The sequence below is a fragment of the Bos grunniens genome, chromosome 18 (assembly GCF_055505025.1).
Source record: "Bos grunniens cultivar Pamir isolate PY7600 chromosome 18, Bosgru_T2T1.0, whole genome shotgun sequence".
NCBI lineage: Eukaryota > Metazoa > Chordata > Mammalia > Artiodactyla > Bovidae > Bos > Bos grunniens.
In genome coordinates, this window is record NC_141182.1 from 5,659,412 (window position 1) to 5,674,801 (window position 15,390).

Below are 15,390 nucleotides of genomic sequence, written 5' to 3' on the forward strand. Positions count from 1 at the left end.
GCCAATGCAAGCTTCAAAAAGAACAAAGTTGGAGGCCTCCTATTTCCCACTCTCAAAATTTACTGCAGAGCTTCAGTAATGAAGACCGTGTGGTCCTGGCATAAGCATGCAGATAATAGGATAGAGTCAAGAGCCCATACTCTTACAGGTGGTCAGTTGGTTATCAGCAAGAATGCCAAGACAGTTCAGTGGGGGAAAGAATAGTCTTCTCAACAAATGATTTTAGAACAAGTGGATGTTCACATGCCACAGAATGAAGTTAGATTGCTCATGTTCACTATTTATACAGATTAGATCAAATGGGTCATCGACCTAAATGTAAGAGCTAAAACTGTATAAACCACTTAGAAGAAAGACAGTATATTTTTGTGATGTTGGGTTAGGCAGTGGTTTCTTAGATATAAGCCCAAAAGCACAAGTGACCACCCCCCCGGCCAAATATATATCAGTTCAGTTCAGTTCAGTTCATTTCAGTCGCTCAGTCGTGCCCGACTCTTTGCAACCCCATGAATTGCAGCACGCCAGGCCTCCCTGTCCATCACCAACTCCCGGAGTTCACTCAGACTCAGGTCCATCAAGTCAGTGATGCCATCCAGCCATCTCATTCTCTGTCGTCCCCTTCTCCTCCTCCCCCCAATCCCTCCCAGCATCAGAGTCTTTTCCAATGAGTCAACTCTTCGCATGAGGTGGCCAAAGTACTGGAGTTTCAGCTTTAGCATCATTCCTTCCAAAGAAATCCCAGGGCTGATCTCCTTCAGAATGGACTGGTTGGATCTCCTTGCAGTCCAAGGGACTCTCAAGAGTCTTCTCCAACACCACAGTTCAAAAGCATCAATTCTTCGGCGCTCAGCCTTCTTCACAGTCCAACTCTCACACCCATACATGACCACTGGAAAAACCATAGCCTTGACTAGACGGACCTTTGTTGGCAAAGTAATGTCTCTGCTTTTGAATATGCTATCTAGGTTGGTCATAACTTTTCCTCCAAGGAGTAAGTGTCTTTTAATTTCATGGCTGCAATCACCATTTGCAGTGATTTTGGAGCCCCCCAAAATAAAGTCTGACACTGTTTCCACTGTTTCCCCATCTATTTGCCATGAATTGATGGGACCAGATGCCATGATCTTCGTTTTCTGAATGTTGAGCTTTAAGCCAACTTTTTCACTCTCCTCTTTCACTTTCATCAAGAGACTTTTTAGTTCTTCACTTTCTGCCATAAGGGTGATGTCATCTACATATCTGAGGTTATTGATATTTCTTCTGGCAATCTATATATAAATTGTGTTTCATCAAAATTTAAAACTTTCGTGTTGTCAGTGATACCATCAGGAAAGTGAAAAGACAACGTAGAGAATGAGAGAGAAATTTTGCAGATTGGGCTGATAACAGACTCTTATCCAAAATATATAAAGAACTTTTATAAATCAATAAGATAATTACCTCCATTAAAAATTGGCTCAGCACCTAAATAGACAATAGGTGTTTCTCCAAAAGTATAAATTGCCAATAAATACATAAAAACATGCTCAGCATCATTAGCCTTTAGAGAAATGCAAATAAAAATACACTGAGGCACCACTTTATACTCACTAAGGTGGCTTAAAAAAAATAGATCATGACACACATTGGCAAGATTGTGGAGAAACTGGGATTGTAATGTATTGCAGGTTGAAATGTAGAATGGTACAGTCACTCTTTGGGAAACAGTCCCACAATCCCTCAAGAAGTTAAGCATAGAATTAACCATATGACCCGGCAGTTCCATGTCTATACATATACTCAAGAGAAATAAAAAACATATATTTTCACAGTAACTTGTAAATGACTGTTTATAGCAGTAATATTCACAGTAGCAAAAAAAATGGAAAACACTGGAATGTCTAGCAGCTGGCAGATAGTTCAGTGAAAGCATGATGTATCCATGCAGTGTAGGTTTTGGCCATAGAAAACAATGAAGAGCTGATAACCTGCGACAACATGATGAACCTTGGAAACGTTAGGTGTAATGAAGAAAGTCAGCCACAGAAGACCACGTACTGTGTGATTCCATTTATATGAAATACCCAGAATAGGCAGATCTATCAGATAGCAAGCAGATTAATGGTGTCTTGGGGGTGGGAGTGGTTAGTGACTATTAATGGATATGGGGTTGCTTTTTGGGGATATGAAAACATTGTAAAATTAACATGTGATGATGCTTGCACAAATTGTGAATATATTAAAAACCATTGAATTGCACACTTTCAGAAGGATAAATTGTATGCCTTGTGAATTGAATTGCATCTCAGTAATTTTTTAAAGAAATCCATGCATATAAAGAAAATTTGAACAATAACAAAAACCATAAAAATAAGAGGTAAGCAGTCTAATGAAATCCTACACAGGCAGAGCTAACATTTTTCTTTACTTCCTGTTTTGCTGTGTGAATGTATAAAAATCTTTTTTTTGGTGGGGGAGGGAGGGATATGCATCAGACATATAACATTTAATTTCCTGCTTTTTCAGTTGACTTGAGAAGTTTGGGAATCTCTGACTTAATCATTGCTGATTTATCTAATCTCTGCTGTTGAATTTTAAGTTGTTTCGAGTTCATACACAATTTAATAATCCCACCTCATATATATATATAATTATTACTCACCCTTGAGGGTGAATCTTGGAAACTGTACTAGTTTGCTGCTGCTGCTGCTAAGTCACTTCAGTCATGTCCGACGCTATGCGACCCCATAGACGTCAGCCCACCAGGCTCCCCGATCCTGGGATTCTCCAGGCAAGAACACTGGAATGGGTTGCCATTTCCTTCTCCAATGCATGAAAGCGAAAAGTGAAAGTGAAGTCGCTCAGTCGTGTCCAACCGACTCCTAGCGACCCCATGGACTGCAGCCCACCAGGCTCCTCCACCCGTGGGATTTTCCAGGCAAGAGCTCTGGAGTGGGGTGCCATCACCTTCTCCTAGGGCTGCTGTAACAAATTACTGAATACTTGGTGGCTTACGGAAAAGCAGGAATTTAATTTATCCCAGTTCTGGAGGCCTAAAGCCTGAAACCGAGGTGTCTGCGGGGTTGGTCCCTCCTGGACGCTCTGGGGGAGGGTCCCGTCCACGCCCCTCACCAGCTTCTGGTGCCGGTGGGCACTCGTCCACCCCTCTTGCTTTGCAGATGCATCTCTCTGGTCTCTGCCTCTGTCTTCACAGAGTGTTCTCTGTGTGCCTTCTGCCCTTCTTTTCTTTTGTAAGAACACTTGTCAGTAGCATTTAATTTTCCCCTATTCCTGAGTGATCTCATCTCAAAATCCTGAACTTAATCAACATTTATAAAGACCCTTTTTTCCAATAAGGTCCCATTCACAGGTTCCTAGTGAACCTATATTTTGGGTCCACCATTTAACCCAGTACAGAAGCAGGGGCATATGGAGTGGGTAGGGTTGGCTGTAGGAACCGTCTGCCCGTGTGTGGGCAGAATGGGGGACAGAGTGAAGTAGGTCAGAAACAGCAAGGCAAATATTGTTTATTAACGATGGAATCTAGAAAGATGGTACTGATGAATCGACCTGCAGGGCAGGGATAGAAGCTCAGACATAGAACACAGACTGCGGACACAGCAGGGAGGAGAAGGTGGGACAAACTGAGAGACATGTTCCTTCCCATGTGTAAACTGGACAGTTAAGGGGAAGTCGTGTGTCAGGCCTGGAGCTCAGCCTGGTGCTCGTGGGATGAGGTGGGAGGGAGGGGCCATGCGTACACCTGTGGCTGATTCACGTTGATGTATGGTGGGGACCAGTACAATATTTTCATTATCCTCCAATTAAAAATAAATACATTAAAAAAAATAACTAATAAAATTACTAAGCATTACTTTGCTTTATATTGTCATCATTCAATGGAAATTCTAAACATTATCAATGATAATGTATTTTCCTTTAGAGGTATGAGTTGCTATCCTTTGAACGCCCCTAACCCCGCCACTCCAATGTATCCCATTGCTTGGAAATAGGATTACTGGGTGAAGTAATGTAGATATTCCTAGTTTTCATGATATAATGAAAATATTAATACATGATTTAAGTATTTTCAACTTAATATCCATGGCATGGGAATATGCAGTCTTACCAGCTTTGTACAAGATAATTTAAATATAAGTAAGTCTGCTCATTTAGTAGGTAAAGGAAGCACAGATTCAGATAGATGGTAGAACCTGTATTCCAAGCACGGTGACCAGCTCCTCCCAGTTTGCCCAGTGTGGTCTCAGTTTTGGCAATGGAAGTCTCGCCTGTGAGAACCCCGTGGTCCCCAGCGGCTCAGCACAGTCACCCACTGAGAGTTGAAGGCCTTCCCCAGCAGAACTGTCTCAGATGTGACATTCCAAGGTGTCCTATTTCCAGCTGCCTGTGATCTGCAAGATAGTGAAGAATGGTTATTCCCAGGGGGCGGGGAGCATGGATCTCCTTGGTTCAGAGTGTTTGTGTCTGCGTAACACCGGGAGGTTTTATTTTTCAGGTCTCTTCACGTGCTTGTGTGCAACGCAGCTGTGTTTGGGCTCCCCTGGACCCTCACAAAGGACGGCCTGGAGACCACCTTCCAGGTGAACCACCTGGGCCACTTCTACCTCGTCCAGCTCCTGCAGGACGTCCTGTGCCGCTCCGCGCCTGCCCGGGTCGTCGTGGTCTCCTCGGAGTCCCATAGGTGGGTCAGAATGGGGCATTCTCTTCACGGCCCTCTTCCTTCCAGCTAACGGTCCCTGCCCCAGGCTCTTGGTGGGTTTCTTTTGAGTTTTTAAAAAATATATAATTTTATTTATTTTTGGCTGTGCTGGGTGTTTGTTGCTGCGCGGGCTTTTCTCTGGTTGTGGCGAGTGGGGACCTCCTTTTTAGTTGCTGTGCCCAGGCTTCTCACTGCAGTGGCTTCTCTTGCTCATGGACTCCAAAGCACGCAGGCTTCAGTAGGTGCCTCGTGCGGGCTTCAGTCGTTGCGACTCCCAGGCTCTAGAGCATATACTCAAAAGTTGTGATGCACGGGCTTAGTTGCCCCAAGGCACGTGGGATCTTCCCGGATCAGGGATCCAACCCCTGTCTCCTGCATTGGCAGGTGGATTCTAAACCACTGAGCCACTGGGGAAGCCCTCTGTTTTTGAAGATAATTTTCGTTAGTGCTTCTCCAAAAAGTGTGTACTCAACCTGGCTCCTGAACTTATCAAGGTTTTATTTATTTTTTGTGATGATGGGCGATTGTTTAGGGGTAGTGTAGATAGCACGGTAGATGGTTTTTATAACTATACTTCAGGCCCTCATTGATTTTGCTTCGAGATGGAATAATAATTGATTAAATCTGAATGCCTGACCTTTATTGATTTGTCATTCTCCAGCCTCACCACCTCACCAAGAAGAATGTGAGTTATTCTAGCAGTAGAAACAATGCAATTAAAGACTGCGAGATGAAATCCAATTGTTTTATAATGAGAAATTAGGGAATTCAATGCAGACATTAGCTGTGTAATTGTAGAAAGGAAAGGACTGTAGTTAGAACATATTAGAAATCTGGCCATGCCTCTTTTGGTTAAAATTTCAATTAAAACATCAGATGGCAATTCTTTTCTATTACCATTAGGAGACTATTCAGTCGACTAGGAAGGCATTTGAAAATTTCCTCGTATTTTCAGCGTATTTGTTTCTAGAGTTGGATAAACAACCGAGAGAAGTACCGGGAGAGGATGAGGGAACTGCCGGGTGAGGCTAGAGTTTAATACACATTATGGAGATTTTCCTGGTGTGGATGGGGGCTTTCACTCCTAGCAAAGTAGCTGGAGAAAAAGAACGTGCCAGGGCCTGTTTTTTCCCCCCTTCCTCTTCTCCGACTTAAGTCCTGAGATGTTTTAGTGACCCAGAATGAAGCTTATTTTTTTTAATCATGCTTCCATAAAATGTAACCCCTGGGACTTGGAAGAGAGAGACCAGCCAAGGGTTAGCCTGAACCGTTTATCACTCCCAAACACAGGGGCTTATGGTCGAAGTGACACGCTGCAGATAGATTTACTTTTACCGTTTGAAATTTATGACGGCCGAAATGAAAGGAAAATGCCGGTAATAATCCTCCCCCGTGTTAAAAGACACGGAGCGTCTCATAATGAGGTGGTAACGAAATCTGGACATCCTTATCTTTGCAAATCAGACCAGGTTCCTGGAAGTGGAGTGGCCCTGCTCAGGCATGAGGGGGAGGCCCCCGTGGGGGTAGGCGCGGGGATGAATCTGCTAGTCCCCGTCTTTAGCCAGATGTGGAGGGCACCCCGGGATGGGTTTAAATGAGCTGGTATTTAATGGGCGAGTCTATGGAATTGTCAGCTGCCTGCTTCCCTTCTAAGTCTGGATCTGACATGGTTATTTCATGTGGTGTCTTTGTTCTCCCCTTAACTGCAGTGTAATTCGTGCTTACCTTGGAGATCCGAATCTTAATTTCATTGAATAGATGGGTCGGAGGCAGGGCTTTGGCCTCTTGAGTTCACTCCATTTTAGTTTCCTGAAGTGCGTGTTATCAGGCCCGCTCCTGTCTGGTGCTGGACGCTGGTTTTCTGCTTTCCGACAACCTTGTGCCCATATTAAAGGGTGTTTATACAAAATGTTAATCCTCCCAAGCTCGTCTGTTTGTTGCCCACGTGCCACACCCCAGAGCCAGTGCGAACACTGGGTACACAGGCCTGGGAGAGTGCCCACTCACTGCTCAAGGACCCAGAGCCCTAAAACCGTGTCATAAAACGGAAGGGCTGGTGTCTAATTACCTCCATAAACCTTGGCGGAATCTCTTCGTTGGAGTCAAGACCCCTGTTAGGGGAAAAATAAAGTCCGATGTTTGCAGAAAATGTTATACCAGACTGCCCCAAGGCAAAATATTTATTAGCTTCCCTGAGTCGTCCTTGTATTTTAGTTACTTATCTGGAATCAGAACAAGTGAGTCGAGTTTCTGCATACCTCAAATCCACCCTATGAAAATGAGAACTTCCTTGCCGTGAAAAATTTTCCAGATACCAATTAAAATAGAATAAAAAGAGTGGAGAGCTGGCTGAAGGGCTGCAGCTGTGTGGAGTGCCAGGATGCCACACACACAGCACACACACACACACACACACACACACACACACACACAGCCTCGGATGCAAATTCAGTCCTATTCTTTGAACACAGTAGCTTTTGTCTCCATAGAATCCAGCCTAATTATGTTACTTGGGTTATTTAAAAATCCTCTGTTTAAAAAAAATAAAATAAAGGAGAAGTATTTAGAGAAATACGAGATAGAGGACTTCTCCAACAGCAGATGTTACTGTCCAGAGAGCAAGTGTTAACATGTCAGTGTCCTGGGAGGAGGAGAACTCTATTAAGACTTTATTGTTTGGCTTTGTCGATGTTTCAGCTGGAAAACAGGGTAGGCAGCCTTTGCAGACTTGTTTTGCTGCCTCTTGAGCTGAGAGGTGAACGTGGTCATTTTTCAGGAAGCAGGGCCCAGCTCAGAGGAATCAGAAAGCTTGCCCACCCTCCCCCGCTCCCTGGAGGACTGTCAATACAAGCTAATCAGGCCTTAGAAATGAGTGCACTGCTCAGGGGATCAGCGGGGCAGGAACTTGGGCTCTGCTGATGGCAAGCAGAGGGAGGGCCTAGTGTTAATAGCTGCTTCTCCATCTCGAAACTTCCCTTCAACCTGGTTCAATCTAACTTCTCATCATGGTGGGTTCTGTTTTGTTTTGGCCTCCTTTCTAGGTTGGGGATTAGGAAGGCACACCTACCTCCTCTTAGGGGTTGAATCTAACCCAGTGTTCCCAAGTCTGCATTAGCCTTAAAAAGCCAAAGCGAGGAAGTCACTCTCAACATGAGAAAGTGCTGCCTGCAAATATTCATGAAAAACATAAAGCATCTGAACCCAGTGGCAAAACTTGCCTTCCACACAAAGCTCGAACAAAGCTTTTTGTGATAAGGAGAACTTGGCTCTTAATTTAGAATTATGAACCCGTGACTATGGGTTCAATTTTTTAGTACTGTATTTAATCCCCACTCTATGCCATAGGCAACATTCAAGGAGCTCACGGTCCCTCTCTCGGGAATTCACAGTCTAGGCCTGGAAGCAGTTGAGGATTGGTCTGTATGGTCAGAAGAGAGGCACAAAGTGCCAGGGTGGCTTGGCTTGCCTTGCTGGTCATGTTGCAGGGGTGGCAGGTCCTTGAACAGTAGGAGTACGATGGACCGGGTCCTGGAAAATGGACGCTTCATTTCCATCTGCTCTGCGTGGCTTTTCAGCCTGTCCCTCACAGCCACCCAAGAAATCATTGTGATAGCAAGCCAAGGAAGAGTTAGCCAGGGAGGGCCTCCTGGAAGAAGCGACACCTGAGCTGGATTGGGTTAAGCAAGGGTGTTAAGAAGGGCGATGAGAACACAGCAGAGAGTTAGCGGAGCTCGCTGTATTCACTCTGTACCTGTTAGATGTTGTCTAAAGCCTCAATGTTCTTTCCTTCCCAGAGCATGTGGAACTTCCGGGAAGTGGCCCGTACCTTTGACCCTTGTATCCTTGACTCAGCAGTCCTTATGTGTGTGTGTGTGTGTGTGACAGCTGTTCTGTAACACCTTATCACTGTGTTGAAATAAAATTCAGAAATAATATAACTTCCCTGCATACGTATGTTGTAACTCAGTGGACTTACCTACCTGTAATGTAGGGGCAAAATGACTGTGAAGCTAATATAGCATGTGTTCCAACGTGTCAGCCCGTTGGCAGGACTCCAGGGACGGAAAGTCATTGGAGTGCGTGACCCTCCACCAGGATCTTCATACCTGCTGACTGTTGGCAGGTGTGTGGCCTTTGGCTTCCAGTGCCACCAGCCTCGGGTCAAGCCCCACCTCCCCCCTCCCCCCACCCAGAATCCCAAAGCACACCCCTTCCTCACTTACGTAGCTGTGGCGCTCTACTCTTGGAAGTTCAGTAGCTGTTGGAACGGTGCATCTGTGCAGAGCACAGTTCGAGTCTAGTCTCAGATAATTACGCACAGGCTTTCATCCGCATGCGCGTCCGGAGGGGCTGTCTTCCTTGACAAGGCTCCCCTTGCCCGGCGGGACATCCACTGTCCCCAGCGCCCCACTGGCAATTGTTATGACAACCAGAAAAAGGCCCCATAAGTTTCCAAATTTCCCGCTAAGTCCCACTGCTCCAAACGGTTAAGCTCGGCAGTCTGGGCTCTTCCCGTGGTCTGGGGGCCTGGAAACAGCCAGCCAATGATCCATTTCAGGGCCTCACTGTCCACACTGACGTCCCCAGCCATCAGCTTTGCTGATGACTTCGTCTCGACGAAGTCATTTAATACCAGAAACGGGATGTCACTGACTGAGTCCCGGAGAAGGGGTACTTAATTTCCATTAAGACATGGATTTCTTGGTCCTAGCTCCACATGAATGGCTCGCTCGTATTAAGGAACTACCAGATGGTTCTGTCATTTCCACTTCACCTTTTGCTTTCTTTTTCCTCAGCATTTGTTCCCAGTGCCCTCATTTGGGGAAAATGCCCGGAGTTAATTCAGCAAACTCTGAGGGTTCCTTAAAGAATATGAGACCGAATTCCTTCTGTTATGATCGTTTTTTTTTTTTTTCTTTCTTTCTTTCTTTCTTTCTTTCTTCTTTTGGTTGTTAGGGAAGTCACTACTTTGTTGTCATTAAAAAAAGAAGAAAGGAAGGAAAGAAACAAACAGCTGGTGTTTAACGACTCCGTCAGACCCAATTATAAAACGTCAGCTACTTACTTTGATTTGTGTGTATCCATGCCATGGGTATACTCGAAAACATTAGACCCTGCCAGCACTCATTTTGGCTTTGTTTACATTTATCTTTTAAACGTATGAGACCACTGATGGCGCCTCACCAAGGTTATAACCCCTTTATAATCATTAATTTTTAATCTGGATGAGAGTCTTGGAGGCAGCAAGGCTCATCTATATTTACTTGGATGCTCCAAAGAAAGCATACAGGACACAAACACGGGCTAAAATAACCCAGGAAAACCCTGTCAAGGGTTAGGAATGCAGTATTTTTCTGCTTCCAAAAGCAGCAGCCCTTTATTTAACATGTTTTCCCGTTTAATTGAATTATCCTTGAACTTCCTGTTGAAGGTTTTGAAAAAATAGATGTTAGAAGCAGGGGTAGTGGATGGGGGTCCAGTGAAGACCACTCCGTTTATGAGTCTGGCCCTTTATTAAGTGTGTGTTTGGACCCGGTTGGTTTCTATTGTGGAATCACCATCGTCTCTCTTTAAGACTTTGTTTCGATGTTCACCCAATTGAGATTTTAGTCATCTCTGCATGGTTTTCTCAGATTTCTAATAAAAACTCAAAGCTATATCAGAAGTCAGGGGCTGACGGATTCATATCACATTTTCTTTTTTTTTTAGATTTACAGATATTAACGATTCCTCGGGAAAACTAGACTTTAGCCGCCTTTCTCCATCGAAAAACGACTACTGGGCCATGCTGGCCTACAACCGGTCCAAACTGTGCAACATCCTATTCTCCAACGAGCTCCACCGTCGCCTGTCCCCCCGCGGGGTCACGTCGAATGCAGTGCACCCCGGGAACATGATGTACTCCGCCCTTCACCGTGGCTGGTGGGTGTACACGCTGCTCTTCACCTTGGCGAGACCCTTCACCAAGTCCATGGTGAGTCAGCAGCCGCAGCTGCCATGCACACCTCTAGTGCGCCTCTCCGGAAAGGGTACTAGAGAAACCCAGGCACACTCGCTTCCTTGGCCTCTCACCTCTCATGAGGATGAGTCTGGTCTTGAGCATCACGTCATCAGACCTTTTAGAGGGATGAGGAGGGGCACTTGAGCACATTTCAGTTGACTAGAGTTCACATCTGTTTCTCTAGAGATGTCTCCAAGGCCCAGAGAGAAGATGTGCGTTTTTGCTATTGTGTTAATATGGCTGATGGAGATGGTTTGTTTACATTTGATGTGATCTTTTTGTTTTTTTTTCCCAATAAGCACAGTCCTTCTAAACTGTTTTGTGTTAGTAGGTAAATAGCATGGGTTTGTGACTTTTGCATTCTCAGCAAATGTGGCTCCTTCGTTTCCATTGAGAGTCTGTATTTTTGCTCTAAATGCTTCCTTTAATGGGTGTAAACCTCTCCTGGAGCATCCTGTGTCAGCTGGAGGCACATTTTATTCTGTACTTCACCAAAGGTAAGTCCTTTTGGGTGCTTCAGACTACCGTGTTTCGACTTGGACTTCACAAGGTAAGTGTGAAGTTTTCCTGTTTTGGATGGCCCTCTCACAGCTGTCTCTGAACACTTCTTTCATGAAAGCATTGAGTAGGAAGTCATTTGAGTGAAGAGTGTGCATTGTACACAATATTTTTGGTATGGTACTTTTCTAAAATACAGGCCTCTAAAATTTCCCACCTACTTAAACTTCATGTTCGTGGATGACAACACAGCACGGAAAATCTACAACAACAAGGAAAATCTTTTGATGTGCATAGGAATAAAGTAAGCGCATTTTAAAAATTTGAATCACGTAGGTGTTTCTTATGCAAAGTGAATAGATATAATCCAGGAGTTGAATACTTAACCAAAGAAGTGAGAGGAGCTCTGGAGAGCAGTTCTCCAAGTTCAAGGGGAGTGTGTGTCACAGGCTTCTGATGATCCCCTATTGCCTGATTTTCTGTGATTGCGTGAGAGTAGGTTTTCTGCAAGGGCATCTTTGGCCATGATTTTGGCTCATTGTCTTAAGAATATTGGTCTGGCCTGTGGATGAGTTGTTCACGCTTAGGAAGTGGGAGAGGAGAGAGGAGCGTCCTTTCTCACTTTCCACTGGCCCTGCACCTTCATGACCAGTGGACCAATCATCAAGTATAATTTGTAATTTCTGGGTCTTGAATTTTCTCACTTGTATTTATTTGAATATTGGTGGAAGCGAAAGAACTCCTTTCTGTGAAACCAGAGTCTTGCTTCTTTCTTCTTCCGGATTTCTCTAGTCAGAGGAATATGATGGGAAAGAGCCCGCTGTGGGTCTGTGATGACTCAGACCATCATGGAGGGTGGTGTAACCATCTGTACACTGCTGGATGTGGACTCCACTCACTGAGGGCTCCTTGATGGACAGTGACAACGATTCTTATTCTGTGATGAGATCCCAGGGCTTAAAAACCCTGGATGGTGCAAGGGGGAGGAGGAGGAAGGCTGGCTCTGGGAAAGTAAAAAGTGGGGTGAGTGGTTTTCTGTTTCTTGGGTTAGGGGATCTAGTACTTCACATGAACACAGCATGTAAACACGTGTTTAGCTAAGTCGGGCTGTATTGTAGGCTCCTTGGATGTGTCGGGAGGGTTTCTGAAAGTGCCAGGCAGGTAGCCATGTCGTGATCACAGAGAATTGGGTGGTATTAATAACTAATAGTGTTTGGTGGTAACTCTGGTCAGGACACAAACCAAGTGGAAAAGCCAAGTGTGGAGTTGGAAGCCTAGGCAGAAGTGTTACCATACAGGCGGGTGGCACAGGGTATTAGGAGAAGGCCCCCACTCACCGTACTGGGAGCTGGTCCAGTGATGCCCGACGCCCAGTGCACGGGGCTCCTTCCCCCCTTCCCCATCCAGTGTACGCACACCTTGGCCTCCTCCCAGCCCTGGTCCCTGGTCCTCCAGTCAGGAAAATGCCTGGGGCAGCCTGGGGCACCAAATCAAACAAGAACTGGTCTCTGTGGCTCTGGGTGAACGGGGCATTTGGGAAAATGAGCAGATAACCCTTGAGAAGGGTTGGAGAAAATTGGTGACATAACCAAAAAAAAAAAAACTGCACTGAATTCTAAGTTGTTTCGGCAGTGGTGGAGTGCTCTGTGAAAGGGAGGTAAGCCCTTAGCCTGTGCTAGGAAAAGGGCTTGACAGGGCTTCCTCGCGGTGCTGAGTGTGAGAGGGCTGCTGCCTGGGCGAGCAGAGCAACCAGCTCTCTTGCTCGTGATCCTGATGCTCAAGCCCAGCTCTCTCCCTTGGCATTGGGAGAACTCGGGCCAGACGTTTGGCCTTCCTGAGCTTGTTACCTCTCAACCAAAATGGCAACACAGGTTGCTGTGAGGATTGACAGTAATGGATGTATCTAGGTATTTGGTGGTGTTTCTTAGACATCAGAATCCCACATGACTGAGATTCATAAAGAGGTGGAATGGGCTCCCTGTGAAGCTCACAGCCAGTCACTTCTCTTCCATGAACGTGTAGGACTCTGTATGTGGGAGAGGTCTCTGCCCCAGGGAGACCAGGGATCTACTATTTTGCTGGTAGGACAGACTGGACTCCCTGGAAGAGTCAGCCTGGGGTCTTATCCTTCTGTGCGGGGCTCAGCACTGCTTCTGTGACGCTGAGACATTGTTTTCTGGGTGAAGGGCACGCTTCTGCCATTTAATGCAGACCTGCTTTTCGACCTAAACCATGTCGTTACATCCACGTTCCCACCCCATGCAGAAGTTGGATCTGAAATGCTCATGGAGAGCCTGAGCACAGGTGCAGGGTCCCAGTCACCCAGGGGCTCGTGTTCTGTGCGCTCTGCCATCGCGCCTTTTCCTTTGCACCTCAGAGTTGCTGGAGTGTACACTCCAGTGTCCAAGGCCGAGGAAACAAACACAGCACAGCCTCGTGCTGGGAAGGCCCGCCTTTCTTCTCCGCCGTCGCCGGCTCCCTCAAGTATTAAACAGCAGTATTCTAATATCAACGTCCCTTTTTTATTTGCTGTGACTTGCTGTGACTACAGTGACTTTAGTTACAGTAATTAGGTCACCCTTCATGGAGTCAGGCTATTTTAAGTGCCTCTTTAAGGAATATTGTTGCAGATTAGTAATTTTACAATTGGATGTTCTTGTGCAACTTTATTAAATGTAATCTGTCTTTTAAATGTTGCCCTTTTACAGTTATACATTTCTAATTGTTGCTGTAAATGCATTATCACTTTGAAATTAATTAATATTTCCATTTTGGCCGCCTGCAGTATAATAATCACTAATGAGAAACTCTTAGGGATTAATTCTCGACACAGCGACCCCTACTGGTGGAGCCTGTCTCTGACACGTCTTCCTCTGGGGTCCAGAGGTCACGACTGGTATATGGGGGTTTCTGGGGAGACAAGCATTTTTCTCTCCTCCCTCCAACTTATGTTACAGTTAAAATAATAGATAAAAATGAGACTAGGATTTTCTAGAATATTGTTTTAAAAAAGATAACAGGGTTCTTTAGCTGCTTGATCAACATCTTGAAGGAAACTCGAGTTGACAGAAGCTTTCTGGTTTAAAGTCACATCCATCCATCTGTGTTACCTGCTTATTGTCCTGCCCATCTTGCTTTTTATTTAAATACCTCTAAAATCACATTTTCATATGGACTCTAAAATTGCGTGTTGCATATGAATCATTTATATATAGTATATGCATGTGTATATAATGCATTTATATGTACATATTACTTTCTGGGGCTTAATTCACAAAACCAGGTGTGTTGTTTTATCTAGTGATATAAGAGGTTCTCAAAAGTAGTTTTGGCTAGTATTTTTCAATTGTTGCCATGCACCCAAGTAGGAAGCAGCTTGACCGGTAAGGCCAGACACCATGAAGCCTAAATGCATCAGCGTGAATGCCTTCACTCACTGCTTACGGCACTTTTACGTTAGAAACACTGAAAAAGCACAGGGGACTCACCCAGCTTGTTCAAGAAGTTGGACTATCAGCCGGCAGACCGTTGGCCAGCTGCTTGTCCAGGTTCGTTTTCTTTGTGAAATACACCGCCAGCCCCGCCACATGGCCCAGCCCTGCGGTTGTTTCCTTTTTAACACATCTGAAAGCACCTTCGTGAAGCGCACCCCCTCCCCCCTTCTCCCCCACAGAAACTTGCCGTCCTGGCCAACCACGTCTCAGCTCAGATTCCTAGGTCCCTGCCAGCCTTTGGCCATCAGGATGTAAATTTGAAGCTGAGCCCCCATCACGTGCCCCTTAGAGTGTTTTGTGCAGCCACATATTTGCGTTGGCAGGCAATGGTAGAAAGAGTATCATGTGTTAGGGTAGCAAGAGCTTAGCAGATGTTTTAGGGGGGCCGCATTTTCAAATCGTTTTACATTAAAAAAAAAAGCAACTTGAGTTTGTGGAACTTCTGAAACGATTGGGTTACGTTTCCTGGGGCCGCACTCAGTCCTTGTGCTGAGTTTACCAGATGCGCAGCCACCCCGCTAATGGATGGGCTCATGATGTTGTTCCTGTTGCACAGTTATAAATTATAACTAGCAAAAGCACACGATGTTGTTCTTCTAACCTTCGGGAAAGCCAAGCCTGGTAATTCTGCCCTTGAATAACCCGCAGCAGGGTGATTTATAGCTGTACAATTTAAAACATAATGAAGGAGATAATAG

General features: G+C 45.3%; 1 protein-coding gene across 21 annotated transcripts in view; it reads left to right on the plus strand.

The window, feature by feature from the left end:
• WWOX (WW domain containing oxidoreductase) overlaps positions 1-15,390 on the plus strand; it is a 907,382-nt gene that overhangs the window by 255,228 nt on the left and 636,764 nt on the right. For all 21 annotated transcript variants that reach the window (XR_015145280.1, XR_015145282.1, XR_015145281.1 and 18 more), the window contains 2 exons: positions 4,496-4,681; positions 10,409-10,673. Coding sequence is in view for 16 of the 21 variants with exons in the window: in XM_086350012.1 (XP_086206138.1) it covers positions 4,496-4,681; positions 10,409-10,673 (451 nt within the window). In the remaining 5 variants the exon portion in view is untranslated. The remainder of the gene's footprint in view (positions 1-4,495; positions 4,682-10,408; positions 10,674-15,390) is intronic.